Raw genomic sequence first — 19319 nt, forward strand, 5'->3', positions numbered from 1 at the left:
AAGTTTTAAATAAAGTTTTTCAACTAGCATGTGGTCTAAGGCTTCCTTTGAGCAACTAGCTAACCAGTTCATGTACAGAAAGAATTAACAGCAGCATGATGGCTTTTATTGGGCAAATTTGGCCTGATTATTTAGTGGCTTGTTAAATACTTTATATGTCCTGCTAATTCCAGAATTCTTACTTTTTCTTTAACAAAAACAAGCAAAAATGTCTCCACTGCATCAGTATGATTTTTGGACTGGGAAAAAATGGTTTCCTTACAAAAACTACTGGCAAATGCAAAATCTAAATGATTGTGAAAGGAGACATTATTTATATCACTTCTGCAGTTGTAAGATTCTTGGGATTTACCTGTTCTGGAATTTAACTGCTGTATGGGAAACACATCTCTAGTAGTGTTTGGTTTAGGAACTGAAATCTTGGTACTGATTATTGAGGGCTTCAAGGGAAGGGAGAAGCCACCTAAGAGGCAGCCTTCTTTAAAAACTGTAAGTTTTACCTGTTCAACTACTGGAATTACATTTTTTATCATTGTATATTTGTATATTTTGATATATTATAGTTTTATGTTAGAGCTTCATAGGGAGGTATTAAATAGACTCAGTAGTGTGAGTAGGTGTGTGTGAGTATTTATGAAGAACATACCATTGCAGCCTGTGTTTCAGAAAAAATTCTCTACCAAGGTGAGTTATATTTGGATGATTTGGGGAGTTCCAGTTCCATGAAGAAGATAACTTAGTGACTTAAGATTTTGCACAGCCTGGATTTATATATTTTTATATAAATTATTTCTAGTACCTGAAGATATCTTCTAAGAAATAGCCAAAATAAGCTGCACTTTTCATTGCTGAAATTGGTTGAGTGCAGTTTTGTTTCTATACTTTAACTCTCCAAGTTGTTTAGGACTGCAAATAAACAAAAAAAAAAAAAAAAGCAAGGAAGGTGGTTACAAGATCATCTTTCTAAGCAGCACTTCTAAGTCACTGCTTTAAAGTGATTTTTAAAAGCATGAATTTTATGCATCCCAAACGCATCCTCCAACTGTGAAAACTAGATTAAATTCATTCTTTAACATTTCATACGAGAGAGGCAGATGCACTGCAAATGAAGTAAAAAGATCAAAACTGGAGGTAAAATAATAATTTATCCAGCTAATATGTACATGTGATTAGTTTTATCTCATAGGCTGCAGGATAATACTGTTATTTTTTGTAAAGTAAGAGTTTTGTGAAAATCCTTGGCTGCTTTCCTAAGAATGTGATTTTCTTGACAGAATCACATAAATGTTTGTTGATATCTCTAAGTATCTACATGGTATTTTATTTCTCAGAAAACTTAAGTTTTATATAATACATATTCACTCCTTGAAAAACCTCCCCCACTGCTTCCAAAATGTCAAAGCTGAGTGCAGGGATTTAGCCATACAAGTTCTATTGAGATTAATTGGATTTGTATGGCTAAATCCATGCAGTTCTTCTGAAAATATTGCTGTTCCTTGTATATAAAATAGAAATATATGTTTACAAATACAGTATTACAGGAAATATTTGGACAGAACAGTAAAATCAGGTTTAATTTATGTTTGGAGATGAATAACTTTTGGTTTTCTATAAACTAAGGGTTCCTGTTTAAGTATACTGAGTGAATACTAAGCATGTGCTGTGCTTGCCTTAGGGCTTCATTTTTTTTAAATGCGTGAAGCATTTACATAGGAGTCTTCTGTACTTCACTCAGGAGGGGGAAGAGCATTTCTGATTCATTAATCCCTTTTTCTTTTCCTAAGTAACTGGGTCCTTCACATCATGCACTCAAGAGGTGTAAAATATACAAAGAAGTGGGAGGGACAGGCAAAATGATGCCTGGCTTGCTATAAGGTATAAATTCAAAATCTATTTCTCTTTGCAAGAAGAAAAATAGCAAGGGGGAAAAAAGGGTAGCAGTAAATTTACTGCATGTGCTTGCATGATATGCAGGTTTGGGATAATTATTTTCTCTCTTGTTCAATAAAGTGAGTTGTTACCATGGTAACATTTATATTGCACAGTTTCTGTTATAAAATAAATGAGAACTGTTTTAGAGTTAGAAAAGTCTTTGTGTGGAACGTTTTTTCTTTTCTATATTTTTAAGTGCAGAATTGTATCTTCAAATTTTCTTGAGATGCTGAATTTTGATAAAATTAGTCAGCTTTTAGCAGTACATAGTGCTTCTGCAGGACAAGATGTGCAAGATGTGGTTGTAAAATTGAGCTCAGCCATCAGGCAGATGCAGACTGCCCAGCAGCTCAGAGGAATGGTCTGTTTGGCCTGATCCAATAACCAGCTCCTGGCAGTGTCACCTTGGGCAAGATGTGTTGAGAACTTCTTAAAAAGCAGGTCTGAGTCTTCATTGGCAGAGAGGCAGGTGCCCAGGGTGTGTGTTTAGAACCAGACATACCCTACACAATATTTTGTGCTTGCTGCTGCTTGCAGTTCTCTAACTGAGGAGTAGCAGACTGATAGCACCACTTCCTGACCAGCTGGTTCTTTCTTAGGGCAGGTTTTTAACATTTACTGACTGCAATGAGAGTGTGCCATGGACTTTTTAAAATATTTGTGAGCAATACTTCTGTTTCTGCTTACTGAAGAGATTCCATGAGATAACCATGGGAGCTACTTACCCATTTTGTAAAGCTTATGTGAAAGGCTTCCATGAGGTGGGAAAATGTTCAGATATAACAGTTCATTGGAATGGCAAGTAGCTTTTCACCAGAACCTTATAGTCTTTTGCCAATCATAACTGCTTCTCTTTATTCAGTTTTGTTTTTCTCCTGTATTTTCTCACTACAGTAGGCATTTTAGCATGAGGTGACTTTTTAATCAGTTGAGATCAAAAGATTTCATTGTTAGCTTGATTCTATCCTGTTTTTTCACACCTTTTTATTGATCTCTTGTATGGATTTTTCAGTTTGGTGACCAGTATAGTACTTTTGGGGGATTAAGCTATTTTAAAGTAATTTAATGTTAGTATTCAAAACATCCAGGTTTATCATTACTGAAAATTATTGAAAAGTCTTGACATAATGATTATTCACAAAATAGAGTCACTATCACAACTCTCAACTATCAGCTGCAAAAATAAATAATTTCATTAGTCATGGAAACATGAGAAGTTGTTCCTTGATCCCACTGTATTCCACTGAAACTAGCATAGGTTACCTTGTGGAGGTTCTTTTATCCTTTTCAAATCATAGAATCATTAAACTTGGAAAAGATCTCCAAGTTCCTCATGTCCAAGCTTTGACTGAGCACCACCATGACAACTAAAACATAGCAATAAGTGTTATGTCCAGTCATCTCTTGAACACTTCCAGGGATGGTGACTCAAACACCTCCCTGGCCAGACTGTGAATGGCTGACCAAGAAATTCTTTTTGATGTCCTACCTGAACCTCCCCCTTGGTGCAATGTGAGGCCATTCCCTCTTGTCCTCTCCCTGGTTGCCTGGGAGGAGGTCAGTCCCCTTATGGCTTCAAACTCCTTTCTGGTAGTTGTAGAGAATGAATAAAGGTCCCTGCTGAGACTCAGCAGCCAGGAAGGTGCTGCACTCTCCTGCACAGCTGCCTACAGGAAATGCTGTACAAACTGCCCTGCCATCTCATTCTGCTGTGCCACATCCTGTCTGTCCTGTCCCACCCTTTTTGCTGTGCTGCTGGTCACTTGTGCTCCCCAGAGCTCTTCAGATCTCCCCCAGGTGCTCTGGCATCACCCTCCCCATGTCAGCCTCCCTCACAAGAGCTGCCAGGTGCTGCTGGATCTCTGCTCTCTCTTGGGTTTCCCATGACTCTGGGAAGCCCTTGCCCAGCTCCATGGGGTGTTTTGCAAGTGCTGTCACCACATGCCTTCCCAGCTCCAGTCCTGAATGACATGGAAATTGTCTTGTGCAGCATGGCACTATTTTAGACTCTTCCCCATACATTATTTGCAATTATGTAGGAGCAGTATAGTCAGTGTTTGCTAACTGCACAAATTTTAACACGTGTACATATAGCAAGATGTTTTTAGGACTCCTTGGAGTGGTTGTGTTGAATGTTTCTGTCTATCAAAATAGACAGAATTATCGTTGAATGCTGTAAAGACAGGAGAAATATTAACTGACTGCATGCTATTACTAAGAAATGTTTCCCTTTAGCAGTTATTCCCTTCCCACATATCCTTTGTTTAATGCATTGACCAGCCTTGTTGATGGGTGTGGCAGCACAGTTCATTGGTTGCCCTGGTTGGCTTTTTGTGTGCTTGCCAGACAGGAGTGTCAGAAGATGGTTTTTTCCAGGTTAGAAAAGCTAAGTGCTACGTGGCATAACTAGCAGAATTTCACAGTAGCATTAAAGGGTGATGGAAACTGCATAAAAAACAAGTGTTGTGTTAGAAGAACACAGTTTTTTGATTTACAGTTAATTGCTGACAGATGATGTTTCATGCTGACAGATGATATTTCATGCTCTTTATCTGATAAAGCATAATTGAATAAGAGGTGGAAAACTGGTAGTTTTGACCGCTTTGTAGGACATCTATGCAAGGGATATAAGGATATTTATAGATATCTTTTGAAGTTGCATCTAACATATTTAATGGGTCATTGAACCTAGATTTTTAATATTTTATGACTTTTCAATTCATGGTTGGCTGAAAGCTTTGCTTTCTCTAGAAATGGATGTTATGAATTTACAGCCTCTATTGTAGCACATCTAAACATATCTATTTCCTTAATGAAAACAACACTTCTCACTGTGGATTACAACCATCACCTGCTGTTACAATAGGGCTTGTTTTGTTTGTTTTCAAGCATCTAGAGGGCTGCTTGAGTGACAGTCTTCCCTGATCTTTCCCTTCCTTCTGGTGGGAACCAAATGCCGTAGATATACTGATTAAGAATAGAATATTCTCTATGAGGCTATTTGGTTTTCTGGCAGGCTCAGATAGGGAAGATTCCAGATATATCCATTTCCTACCAGCACAGGGTGACTTTCAGGAGTCCTCTCTTCCCTTGTGCTGCATGGTGACAGTTGGCCAAACTGGAGCTGAAACTTAAATTCATCCTTGGTGTTCAGTGTGCTCTCCTTAAGTGTGCCTGTAATCAAAGGTGCAGGAATATGTTAAATGTCCTGATTTTGTTAGGGAAGTGTTCCAAACAGAAGTGTAACAGTTCATCATCTCAGTTGCTGTTATACAAGAACTTTGTAACTCTTGGTTTATCTAGGCCCTGACATCCCTTACTAAATCAAATTCAAATAATTACTGTCTGATATGAAAGTAAATCAGGTGTTTGGGATTTTTTCTTCCTCTCTTGGATGGCATAAAACCTAGTTGTCAAAAATCAGCAATCTTTTTAGGTCCACTTTGACAATACTAGAGGAGTATGAAATGTCATGTTTCAACAGGTCAGATCCCTGTGTGTGAAGAATTTTATACCTAATTACTGAAGTCTCTGAAGTTAAGAACACTAGGACCCAGTATGTCAGGAAATTTTTCTTCCTTATAATTTTATTATACACTTCCCTAAGCATCCTTTGCTGCTACTTTCAAGAGGCAGCAGATTGAGCCAGGAAGGATGTTTGTTTTGTACCAATATGTTGTACTTGCACACTTAAACAATTAATACAAGTTGTTTCTATTTTTGTTTTTGCTACTATTTATTCCTGTAATAAAACCACTAAAATTTGCAGAGTTTATCTAGTCACAGTGAACGTGGAGTTGATTGCAGTCTTCTGCAATACATCTTGTGAGTAGTTGAGAAGTAGTTGAGACACTGTGGAGTGTCTCTAAAGATATGTTTTAAAAATCCAATGATTTAAAATCAATGTATTTTTAAATTGTTATTTTTCATAGCAGACTCCCATTTGGGACTGCAGTGTATTTTACCATTTTTCTAGTCTTGTGGTTAAAATTCCTAAGATCTGTATTTCAAATGTATTTGAGTCAAACATTCCTGGAGTGGTTATTTTAATTAAAGAATTCTTAATATCTTGTTTCTTTAAATAATATTTGGATCAATACTCTTAAAACAATTACCATAATAATCGAAAGCTATACTGTCCTTAAGACACATTGAATATCTTTATTTTCTTGAAGAAAGCAAGATAGTTTAGACTTAGGAAATACTCCCAAACGTCTGATTCTGAGCATTCTCTTTTAATTTCGTTATTTCTACTCTTGCCAAGTACTAAAGGATTATTTTTATCCTTAGGACAGGTTTGAAATCCTAATTGCTTGAATTAATTTTTAATGCAAAACTGTATTTACAAACAGAACTTCTTCATATAGCAGTAAAAGGCTGGTAACTCTGTGTACACAGTTCTATAATTTACTGAAATAGCATTAAAATTTTAGGGGCCTTCTGTAAATATATCAAGTCTTATCAGTATCACAGGTACTGGGTAGTATTTCTAACAATACTATTTTCCTGTTCTTAATAGAACTTGACTTGCAATATCTTGAAATGTTGCCATTGTGGGAAAGATGTAATAAATGAAGTGGGGGGGAAAAAGCAAAATTTTCTAGATTTGGGGAATTGAAGTTATATATTTAGTCAGTTGCACAAAGTTTGCTTCTGGAAAACAGGCTTTGTGTTGCTTTCTTATCTTCCTTAAAAAAGCCTGCCTGGAACCTGAGGCCTATGATGTAAAAATGAATGAAGGTATGGCAGAAGGATACTTCTGTTGGCTATTGCCTGTGCCTTGAAAAATAGCCAGCCTTTGTCTGGTGTCCACTTTGTGAAGCTACCTGCCTTAAGTAATCAGATTTACTGTAAACATAATTCCCCAAGTGTTCCTTTGACCATCTGTTACCATCTTCGGTTTCTCAGATTTTGGAAGTATGAACTAGAAAGGGGAGTACTTTTGAATTAACTATCTGTAACTTGTATCTGTAGTTCTTCTACTTAGGAGTTATGTGTTTCCTGGTTGTTTGGAGTAAATTAGATGTACACATCTTCAACAGATTGCAGATTCATTCAGATCTTGGGTTTGAATATCAAAATTAGCTCTTGTCATCACTTCCAGAGGTCTTAACAAAATTCTGAAAATATTTCCAAATAATCCTCAGGTACAGAAAATAATTTGATCCTTTCAGAAAACACCCCATTAAGCAAATTTCTAGCCTGCTTTTCATGCCTTTATGAAGTACTTTAATTGATCCTCAAAGTGAGGGAACTGACTCAGAAACACTGATTTATCCATGCATCACTCTGTAGAGTTTTTATACTTCTTTTTAAAGTTGATGAGCAGAGCAAGGCAAAGAGTGTTGTGAACTGCCTTTTATTTTCTTTCTTATTAGGCAAATTGATAAATGCTAAAGTAAATGTGCTGAGAGAGAAAAAAAATTAGCTTCTTCTTAATTTCTATATTGAATAAAAATAATGAAGAGAAAGCAAATTCATTAACACTTTGAAAGATTCCTTTAATAATAGTTCCCAAATGAATAAATTATTGAACTGCATTTAAAAAGTGATGTTACTGTAACAATGAGTGGGCAAGGCTAATCTGTGCAAATGCTTTTGAGATATTAGAAACATTTTCTGGAGATGGTGGGGAAGCAGGATTTTCATCAAGTGGGGTTTTTTGTTTTTACAAAGACTGCAAAGTATGGGGAGAATACAGTAATTCATAGTGAGATAGCTCTTGCCCAAGAGAAGGGTAAAAGGGTAGATGTAGAAGATGCAGATGATATACATTATCTTTGATGAATTCATTAAGTCAGACCGAAAGTGGGCTTACCCACCATTTTATTTCTTAGACAGTAAACTCTCTGACTGCTTCTAAGTAATACCAAATGAGCAGGAAAAAATTAAGACCAGAAAGCAGAGGATGAACATAGTTTGTGCATGTTACAACTTTTTATTAGCTGTGGCTTAAATGCTTGCCACAGAGGTGATGTTGTTTGCATTTAGCAGCCCATGGTTTTATTTGCTTACATGAATGTGGCCCAGTGGCTTTCTAATTCCTCAAAACTCTACCACTGCACTGACTTTTCAGAGACAAAGTGTGTTACAGATTAACTGCAGCTTTGGATGAAGAATACTTCTTTGTGGATTTCTTGTTTGCTTTTTAAAAGTTGCCTTTTTGGTTTCCTGGGATGATTCCTGGATCTCGATTTAGTGCCCCCATTTTAGAAAAAAATATGGTATGTGTTGTTTTTGTTTTGGTTTTTTTTTTTTTTTAATAGCAGTTTTGGGAACAGAATATGTGAGGAGTGGATATAATGAGAAAGTACAGAGGGGAGGTGAAAAGAAGCTGCAGTGATGAGTCAAGATCTGTAGCTAGTCAGTCACTAACCAAACCCTAGAAGACAGACTGCTAATTGAAGAGAAAGTTTTCTAAAATGTGAATAGAGCAAGGTTAGGAAGTGTCTTCTCAAAATAGAAAAATACGTTTACTTCTCTTGAGATGGAAAAGCCCCAGGAGAGGCCAGTTTCAGGAGAGTGGTCTAGTGATAAGGCAGCTTCTAGTATGCAGAAAGGTGTTCTGTGGCCTGAAAGACAGGAGAGAGGGCAGAGTGGTGCAGAAAGAGGAGGAGGAAAGGAAAAAGGCCAAAATATGCACATTTGTCTCTTGATTAAGTGTATGAAATTGGCACTGTTTCTTGTCAGGCATAATTTTGTATAAATGGGACACAAAAAGTGAGACAAGTAGAATTAGGCAGAGGTGGTAAACGGTGTTTATGCATTGTGTGAGAATGGTTCGAATGACCTGTAGAATAAAAACCGGAATAATTTTCTAGTAAAATTCAGTATTGTGTGCCTTGGGCTTAGTAAACTTTTCAGTTCTGAAGAGACCCAAGAAAACTCTTTTAGGTGGTGAGTATGATACAAACTGAATGGGCTTAACAGCAAGAAATTCAAGGTCATGTACTTGAGGGTAAATAAACATTTCTTCTGGATTGTCTTTTAGAGATGAAAGGAAGTTTTGGCTGTGTTAATAAATTACTGAATCACTGATATGATGAAGCTTTGAAAAAGCGAATGGAGTCACTTTTAAAAATCTGTAAATTACATAGATTTGCCTTGAGTGGAGTGAAATCAAGGTCCTGGAGACTCAACACGAAATAATGGAATAATACTTCTGTGACAGAAACATAAAACCCCCAGTCTAATCTGGGACAAAGAAAGGCATTGAATGCAAACATACATAAAAGAAACTGCAGAGCAGCCCAGATCACTGTGCTTGCCCTGCTGCATCCTGCACAGCCACCTACGTGTGTCACCAAGGGAGGGGCACAGGACACTGCCTGTGGAGCAGCACTGAGGCTGTGGCTGCATCTCTTGGTGCCTCTGTTAATGTCAAACATTTTAACTGTGTTCATAATACAGCTTAAAAAGAGAGTTGGATTGCTTTAAGCTGAGATAAAGGTAAAATACCTAGCTGAAGCATGTCATAATGAATGTTTGCTGTTGTATTTTTTTCATGCATTAAATCCTTGTACAAAATGCAATTCAGTATCAAAACCTGATTGTTTTGTATAAACATTCAGAAAAACGTTGATTTTTTTAAAAAATAGTTTTTATAAAGCCAATTTTGATCAATTGCTGTCTTCAATACATCTAGTTGTAATGTTCTATGGTTATCATTCTGTGCGAGCTTTTCAAGCAAGGCTGACATATGAGCATACTCGGGCTACAATTTTCATTGAAAGAATTTTGAGCAGGTTTTTTTATGCTCACATAATTTGTACTAGGGTCATTGAATTTAACTCCAGGACAGTATTGCACAGTAATTTTGACTGAAATGTGTTTTGTAGATGGTACCAGGTGTTCCAAGTGCCTTGTGGCATAGCAGAGGTTTTGCCGTGTGCCCGAGTGTGGCTGCTTGCATGGAAGGTTTTGATCAAGTGCACAGGCTTTGAGAGCCATGGGATGATGGTGCTGCAAAGCACCATTCATGTAACTCTGAAAGAATGTAGTACCCTTGTCTGATGGTGCTGAATATGGAAAGTTCCTAGTTTCTTCATAGGTTTGACATTCAGAATCTGTGTGTGACAGTAAGCCAGACTGAAGAGTTAGAATTAATTTTACATCTTGGGCAAGATAATTGAATATTAGAAACTGTGGAGATGAAAAAAACCACAGAGATCATTTAGTATATTTCTGCTGGTTTGAAATGATTCCTCCTTTCATTAATATTTTTCCAGTCCAGTTGAAAATGTACCCTTGGTGAGATTTCAATCACATCTCTGAGGAAACAGCTTCCCCTCCACCCCAAATAGTCAGCATTACTTTCTGTTTAGTTTTATCCTGTAGATTTGAGATATGTCCCATACATTGTCCAGAGTCTTTCCTAGACAGTCTGTCATTGCTTACCCAAGCTAACCATGCATTTCCCTGTGTCATGGGCTCTAATTCTGCTCATGTTTTACACCTCAGTGAGTATTTTCAGGCTTCTTGTGGTGTCCTTGGGAAGAGCCCGGCCTTTCTCAGCAGAGGCAGACAGCCCTTGCTTCTGGAATCCTTCTCACTTCCACACAGCCATGTGCTCACAAAGCCAGTCTTTGTGTCTGCTTGGGGAATGATGCAAGGCCCATCTGTTAGTCTAGGCTGATAGGAAAAAAGCTGCCTTGAAGGATGGCTTGTGGGTTGTTTGTTTCAATGTCCATGTTTGACCAGTGAATCTCCAGAAGCAATCTGAGCCGTCGTTTCCTCCTGGGAACAATTGTCTGCTGTGCTTTTATGATTATTTTCACGTTGAATCCAGGATTTCAGCAACAGGTTTCTCACACAAATACATTTCAAAGCAAGTTCCATCATCACTTATTTTTAAACATACTGGTAAAACCCATTTCTCTGCATCTTTCAGATCAGTAAGTTGGTTTTTGTTCAGATTTTCTTGTTATTCCTGTAGAAGATTTCATTTTGTTTTTAACTTTTGCCAGTATTAAATCATCACCAATTTAAGTAACTTTGCAAATAATTCTAGAATATTTCTTCCAGCTGTAATTTCTTTTGTTCAAAAGGTTCTCAATAGATAATCTTTCTTATGTCACCCACACAATTTTTTTGGCTTGTTTCTAGTCTGTTCTTGCAAGATGTTTCTTCTCAAGCTTTTTTTTTATAATAAAATGGAGCCACTGTACCCATGATATTAAAAAAAAAAAAAAAAAAAAAATAACCAGGATAAAAAATATTTCAAGAACAGTGGTGTATTTTTGGCTCAGAACTGCAAGTAGTATGGCATTGCATTCATATTTTTCCTGTCTGTGTTTCAAACTTTTGATGTATCTTAATTTAAAAATATGTTGCCTCCAACGTTTTACAGTACATGAACTTTTGAAGTAGTAGTTGTTTTTCAGTGCTTAAGTTATAGGTGACACCTGGAACTTAAGAGTTAACAGGACATGAGTATTGGTGAATTTTAAAATTATGCTACAAATTCACTGTCTTAAACCCAGTTCATTCTACTGTATCCTGTTTTACCAGGTGAATGCCCTAGGTAGACCCAGAGAAACTGCAATTTTATCCAAAATAGCTCAATTTCAGAAGCAGTTAGAGTGCATGTTAGGTCTGGTGATGATTTAATACTGTATATGGCTTTTTCATTCTCCTTCCTTTGCTCCCACCCCAGTTGTCTGTCAGACAGTCAGCAGAGGTGCTCAACCCTCTTGTGTCAGAAGGGATTTGAACCTTCTTTGTCCCAGAAGACTTCGGAACTGTTTGGTAAAGACAGTCACCTTTTATTTATTGGGTCTAGGTTCAGCAAAGAATATTAGAGAAACTTAATAACTCTCCATCTGCCACAATTCAGTCTTTTCTATCAAATTTATTGCTCAAAGTAGGTGTCTTGTCCATTTCTGTGGCTCACAGCAGCAGATTTCTCCTGCTATATTGTATAAAGCAAGAAAAAAATTAAGAAGCTATTGCTTTTTGAGCTCCCTTGCTGGTTTTGATTCTCCCTGAATCCACTGGAAAAGCTGTGCAAATAAAGCTCCAGTCTGCTGCCCCCTTAGCAGACAGGCTTTTGGACTTGTCCTTAGGAGATCTCAGCCTTTCTCCTTGTCCAGACCAGGCATCTGTAACTGCTACATGTTGCATTCTACTCCAAAGACTAACAAGTTTGATATTGTAGCTTCTAACAAATATTTGTCTGTCTGTAGGAAAACTGATCCTTACTTATTCCCCTTAGATAAATGTTTTTTCTCTTTGTCTCTACTGAGCCTCTTTGGAGATGAAACTGTTTCTTGCCTGCATGAATTGAAAATGGCAGTTCTCTCTACAGCTGTCTTTTTAAGTGGTCTCAGGGTCAGGACTTGCTGTTTCTGCACTTGCTCTCCTGTGATGACATTTATTAAGTGTTGTGAAAGAAATAAGTAAAAGGTTGCAGTTTCCTAAGTAAGTTCATTACTCAGATGATCAGTAGATTAATTTATCTTCTAGTATTGTGTACTGAATATTTGAGTTAATTTCTTTAGTCAAGAACATTAATGGAACTTAGTGTCCAGTTCAGATACTGTCTGAGCTTAGCTAGTTCAGATTTCTTGAGTCAGACTTTAGTGAAGAGTTTTACATTGCTGACCTCGTGTTACTCACAGAGCATTTAGTGCTAGCTGGAAAAGAAAATGTACAATTTGTTGAAGTATTGCTGTAGCATTTGTAATGCAGCAGCAGCAAGATCACTTTTACATCCCACATAAAACTGAAATGGGTCTGACTCCAGACTTTTGGCGTTTTCTGTGGTCATAAGGAATTTCAAGGAACCCTCCTACTATTCCTTCTCTGGTGATTTCTGAATGTGAAACCAGCTGCAAGTGTGTAGTGCAAAAGTAATTTGCCATTATTGATGCACCTGGGTGCAATTTTTACAGCAGATTCCTCCATAATGAATATGGACTTTGTTGAATGAAGAATGGAGAAAAATGTACTCTCATGAGTATTTTAAGAATATAAAATCTAACACATTTGTGGTTTACCCCAATCCAGTGATAGCATGCAAAGTGACTAATGAACTGAAATTTCAGCCATTTACCATGCACTGGGTTCAATTTTCTTAAATTTTGTCAATGCTAAAATTTGATAAATCATGTAATTTATAGATCTGAATTAAGTAAATGGAATTTTTCTTTGTGGCTATGTGTAGACCAGCATTCCTTAAACTCCAAAGGCTGCAGAATTTTGGCATCCAAACTATTGTCTCATGCCATATGAAAGTAAGTTAAGTGCAGGCTGTTAAAAAATTGCCTCATTCTTGTGTACCATATTTTTTTTCTATTCTCCACAGGTAGGTGTCTTTTTTTTCTATTATTTTATTCATACCTCCTACAAGCACTGTCACAAATTTGAAAACCAAGTATACTTTCAGCAAAAGAGAGAGGTTATTACTGAGTTAGGATTATTTTTTTATTGATACTGGTAAGAACTTGCTGATGCATTTTATAGCAGTGTGCTTCCTTGAACATTTGAACTGACACTTTCTTTCCTGATACATTTATTCTTGAGAAATTCCTTACTGTCCTATTATCATTACTCAGAAGTAGGTCATAGTTGGCTGGTTTTTTGAAAACGAAACCTGTGGCCAGATACCAGTTTTTCACAGAATGTAACCTCATTGCCCTGAATTGTCAGTGGTGTCTATTGCAAAGGCTGGGTAAAAATTTTCCTTTCTGCTTTTACCTCTTTCTTTCCTTGGTATGTGGGAGGAGATAAGGAGACAATGGAATCACTACCGTGTCTCTTCTTATCTGAGTCAGAATGGGCTGGCTGTTTTCAATGGTGACACCCTGTGACTGCACTTCAGTGGTACCACAGCCATCACTGGAGGAACAAAGTGAAAAATACGCTGGTGCATTGCTATTTTGGTAAAATAATCAATGGCTCTGTCAAGACACTGTATGTGTGTTTGTAGGCAAATTTCTCTCAACTCGGGCCCTGCTCTTTTTAAGCATACAATCTTCCAGCCTTTTCTTTCCAACCTTCAAATTCCTTTTTATCTGGAGTAGAGTGATACATCCATCTGTTCAAAATGTGATATGATCTGGCACAGGAATATCCAGCTTTGAGTGGTAAAGTTCAATAGGCGATCTCCAGGGATAAAGGAAAAAATTCCTAGTCCTTCTTGATTGTCAGGGAGAGATTTGGAAAACGCTCAGCTCCTGCCTATTATTCCTGTTCCTCTGATCAAAACTCCAGTATAACTTTTGATAAGAAGGATGAAGGTTTATCCTGTGTCTAACACTTCTAGTGCTGATGTAATGGCTAGATTTATGTACATTCCTGGGTTTTCTAGCTGCAGAGCTATGTGGAAGTGAACAAGGAGCAAGTAGGAGTGACTTTCCAGAGAAAAATGGGAATTATGCCAAATGTGAAAAAAACCAATCAGAAAAACCCCAAAACAATAAATTGGCCACTGCTGTTCATGTTAACAGAAATGACTAACATTGGTAGTGTCTCTTGTCCGTAGATCACCTCTCTCGTGACACTGCAGCTGTTATCCCTGGTTGGCCAGAATGACCAGCTTGATGGACCACGATACAAATGTACTGTGTCTCTGGACTTCATCAGAGCTATTGCCCGGTGAGCCTCTTACAGTTCATTTGCTGTTGCATGTGCTGACTTGGGAGAGACTTCAGACCAGGTACTTGCTCAGTTTATAGCTCTTTGCAGGCCAGAATAGAAAACCTGTGGATGTTTTCTAAGAATGACTGGATAAGTCATGTTATTTATGACAGGTGTTGTACCCAAGGTAAGTGTAGTCCATTCCTGTTTTGGAAAAGATTTATGTTACAGTGGCAGTATGTGTTACAGTAACTTACTGTCTTTGTGCTTAATAAAGGTCAGGGACTTCATGTGAAAATACTGCTCTAAAATGTCAGTCCATTTCATTACTGAAAAGCACATTATGATATTTGAATCTGAAATTATATTTGGTTCTTAACAGTGTTGTGTGCATGCTATTAAAAACTACATAGGTTATAAGAATTCTTGCACATGGACTATCTCATGTGATCTGCTATTGATACAAGCTAATTCAGTAAGTGGGTGTAGGTACATCAGCATCTTTGTTTATCCAGAGCCTTCAGTCATGAAGTCTGAGAACAGTTTGAGATCCATCAGGAGAGATGGCAATAATTTGCAGACAGAAATACATGCAATACAAAGGCAACAATCAGGCCTGTGTCTCATATTTTATCTGTTGCTGCCACCTTATTAGCAAGTCTTGGGTAAACAGTCTATAACCAGAACAGAGCCCAGAAATGGCCTGTGTCAAAAGCGAGAAATGTTCTCAAGGCCAGCTCTTCTCTGTAATTGTGGGGCTTCAGAGGAACCTGAGGTGTAGGCTGTATTCCATAACCTCAGTGCACATGTTGCTCTCCTGAGCTATTTAATGTCCGGTAACCTTGTCAGTAAATGCAACAGATAACATTAATTTGAATTTTCAGTTGGACAGGCCATAGAACGAGACTTTGTCTGGCTCAGGTCTGGCCGGGCCACCCTGCCAGGACCTCCACAGCTTTGCTATGTCAGTTTGCTATTCCCGGCAGTAAAGTCACTTGTGAGTGATGCCCTGAGAAAGCTCCCCCTGGAACCAAGCACAGCAGACCATCTGCTCAGCAACATGGATCATTGTGTATACAGTTATACATGTATCCTTGAATTGGGATACTCTGACAGCCCTTTCCTTACAACTTTGACATGCTTAGAAGTATCAATGCCTGCATTAAGGTTGCTGGAAGGTAGAGATGGCCAGAAAACAGGACCAAAATTTGTGCCATGGAACTCACACTTACTGGGGAAAGTAGTCAGAGACACTGTCACTTCAAACCTCAGTGCATGGTACAGTGTTTTAGCTTGCTTTCCTTTAGATCTTATGTGTGTATATGTGTATATATATGTACGTATATACATATATATGTATCCAAACTTCTTTTTCTGCATGTTGTGAGGAAGAAGGCTGTTCTTTTTGCTCCCCCTCCAAGTAGTTTGCAGGTTTTTATTTGCTGTCTAGCTAGGGCTGTTTAAATTTGATAGATAAATAGATTTGAAAGTTGGCCTGTTCTGCTTTATTCCTGTTTTTCCCTCTTTTTAGATCTTGCTTTGTTTCTTTTTTACAATTTTTATTAAAATATACTTTTCAGTCCATAGTATTTATTAAATCTTAAAGGAAGATCATCTGTGAAAAGACAAGGTTTCATGAATTCATTATAAACTACCTTCTCTCTTCTCTGGGTGGGGCTACTAGCTATAGGATCAAGGCTTGATCCTCTGTGCTTTTAAGAAATTTCATTTTCTATCTGTGCAATAGTTTTGGTTGTCTTTGTCACAGAGAAGGAACTACTTTGCAATTCATCCAAAATACATATCAAGTAAGCAGCCCATCTTCGGACTCTTCTTTCCCTGTTACTGCAGCAGTACTAAAATGAGTTTGTTAGTCACTAAAATCTTCAGATAACTCAGCTTTGTTACCATCTCAGCCTTGTTCCTCCAGCATATTTCCTAACGGAAGGCTGAGGAGTGCAAAGAATGGGACAGAAAAGGATGCTCCCTCCCTACCCCCATTCAATCTGTTCAGATTGTCATTTCATTTTCTGTGTTTTTTAAGCAAAAGTGAAATTTGCACTAAAAAACGCCACCTGTTTTTGGAAAAGAGTAAAAAACTTGTGTCTCTTCCTGGTGGCTTTTAACGTGGTAACTGCTGAAGTGCACAATGTCTCTTTATTACTATGAAACCTCATGTCTGGCTCTATTCTGTGGCATATACTCAGTCTTTGTGGAAACAGCTCTTAGTTTTTACTACAGAGTAGTTAAACATTTTGCTGAAAGTAAAGTTAGATGTTTCTTTGTTAGAAATAATTTCTGTTTCAAGGATTTCAAACCTAAGTTTTCATAAATTTTCTCTAACTGAAGTAGGGCTCTCTTAGTGTGTATTGAATATAATGGATCTTTTCAGAGAGTCTGTAATAAACCCAGTTGTTTTGACAGGACAATTCTGTTTCATGTAGTTGATAAGGTCAGCATTTGTTAGTGTGTATGATTTTGTTTCTGTAGAAAGCCTTGTAATTAAAGCACTTCTTGTGAGTGACACCATGTCGTGCAAGTCTAACAGTGGCAGTTAGTGTCTTTAAATTTGTCACTGGATTAATAAATAGACTCCAACAGAGTATTTCCTGTTATGTATCTTGGGGATTTCTAAACTTTTTCTCTGTCCAAAAAGATGTTTTATAAAAACTTTTTGAAAAGTGGGTTACAGGCTGATGCATGAACAGAGAATATTAAATGATTGTAGTCTAACAAATAAGAATTCAGCTAGTTAATCTCACTTAGTATTGTTAGCAGTTATTTTTGCATCATTAAATACTTAAAAGAAACTTTTAATTTTATACTTGTCATTATATGCAGTAATTTGCATTATTTATTCAAACAGTAAACCCTGAAGTCTGAGTGCTAGATTGTATAGAAGAATGAGTTTAGAGAAAAAAAATAATTATACGTTTCATTCTACTGCTGTTTCATTTTGCCTGCTATTAAAGTACAAAAGTGTACATTAAAATCTTCTATCCCATTGATTGGCATTCTTGGATTTTTCAAATTTAGCAATGAACATGGGTCAACTACTGTCAAAACTGAAAGAACACAGGCTCCAAATGAGTACAGATGAAGGAGTTACGTAGTATATGCTAAAACAGGTGGTTTGGGAGATGAACAAAACATTCAATAGCATAAAAGGTTGTTGCTTTGCATCACCAACTAGAACATCAAGTTTGCCATACAAAAATATAATCTTATTAATATTGTTATATTTCTACTGTCTCATTATTGAAATAAGAGTCTTCCTTTCTTTACTAGAAAGTTGCTATATTTCTTTTCTAGAATTTTACAAAGTTTAAATAATAATAAGAGAGGTATTGTAAATAATGAGAGAAATGAAAAATTCATTAATCCTTGCTTGCATTTCTTTTGGGGAATTGCTTGATTTTGATAGTGCAGAATGTCCTGCATGTGCTGTCTCCAAACAGGTTAAAGTCTTAGCACTGTTAAGATGATTGCTCTAATATACTGTGTTTTTGTTTATAGGACCGTGAACTTCGACATAATAAAGTACTTGTACGATTTCTTGTGAAAACAAGCTTCACAGCCATATGGACACTGTGACAATGACTAAGGAAGGCAAGCTGTGTTCATCTCTCTACTTAGCTGGCCAGAAAGAAGAGTATTTTGGCTCTTTTGGATTTGTCCAAACAGGTGCTGGCCCAGCATGGGACCTGATGAAAATACTCTGATTGGTCTGGGTGGATCTGAGCAGAGGACTATTTACCAGGGACCCTGGAGTATTTGGAAGCAATGTGTTAATTATAAACAGCAGGGTTTGAGCACAATCTGTTCTACTCTTAATGATGTTATCTTAACACTGAAATTGCCTGAAACCCATTTACTTAGGACTGCATTTTGCTCTATGAACTCTCCCCAGTGCTTTGAACATGGCAGCAGCCGTTGTTTGTATGCCCAGTCTTTTCACTTCCTCTCCACAGGAATCTTTGCAATTGCCTGCCAAAGCAGCTTTTCCTGAGGCCACCATTTTAGGAGAGTGGAGTAGCAAAGTATAATAAACATAAGAACATATTTAAAAACCAAGCTGGTACAAATTCTTCTTTCTCTTCAGTAGTATGTAGGCAGATTGTTAGTTACCCTGTTATATGGAGATCACGATGATAGGAAGCTCCCAGTTAGTCACCATACTGTCTTTTTCAGACCATTCATAAATGTTGACTCTGAATGTATTTTTACAGAGCTCTGTTTCTAAAAAATAACTGATTTTTAAAGTTCTATCCCTGTGGCAAAATTGAAATGTTTTATTTTTGCTTCAACATTCTATAGTCCTTCTATGCTCATCCAGTTACCTGAAGTGCTAATTAAAATACTGTATGGAATGAATATACTTTTAACATACATGCCATGTAATGGCTTTTGTAACAGCCTCTCTTCTGTAGAGGAGGATGGCACAGCTGCCTTTTTGTCAGAAAGGGAGAAATTCAACAGGTGACAGAGTCTTTCTGCAGCAGTTCCCCAAAAGTGGTGGAACAGTGAGTAACCAATTTGGTATTGTAACATAAAACTTTTTCCTTGGCAATGCCTGATGGAATACACTACAGTTGCAGCTTACAAGTAGAAGATATGCCATCTATGGAGCATTAAAATCCCCTAGTCCAGTTGGAGGTTATTGTCTTCATGAATCTGACTATTTCAGTAACCCTCTTGAAGACTCCAGGTCCCACAGGCTGTTACTCAGATGTTTTACTCTTGAGTACTCACCTTTGTTTGACAGTAAAAGACCACACCAGGTCCTAAGTTGAACATTACAGGTTTTT

The 19319-nt window shown here is 37.3% G+C and overlaps 1 protein-coding gene across 3 annotated transcripts in view; it reads left to right on the top strand.

The window, feature by feature from the left end:
• ORC5 (origin recognition complex subunit 5) overlaps window positions 1-18793 on the top strand; it is a 61790-nt gene extending 42997 nt beyond the window's left edge. For all 3 annotated transcript variants that reach the window (XM_079303176.1, XM_079303177.1, XM_079303175.1), the window contains exons 14-15: window positions 14417-14529; window positions 18028-18793. In XM_079303176.1, coding sequence (XP_079159302.1) covers window positions 14417-14529; window positions 18028-18073 — 159 coding nt within the window. In that variant the 3' untranslated portion in view covers window positions 18074-18793. The remainder of the gene's footprint in view (window positions 1-14416; window positions 14530-18027) is intronic.
• The last annotated feature ends 526 nt before the right edge of the window (window positions 18794-19319 follow it).

Source organism: Erithacus rubecula (genome assembly GCF_903797595.1).
Source record: "Erithacus rubecula genome assembly, chromosome: 4".
NCBI lineage: Eukaryota > Metazoa > Chordata > Aves > Passeriformes > Muscicapidae > Erithacus > Erithacus rubecula.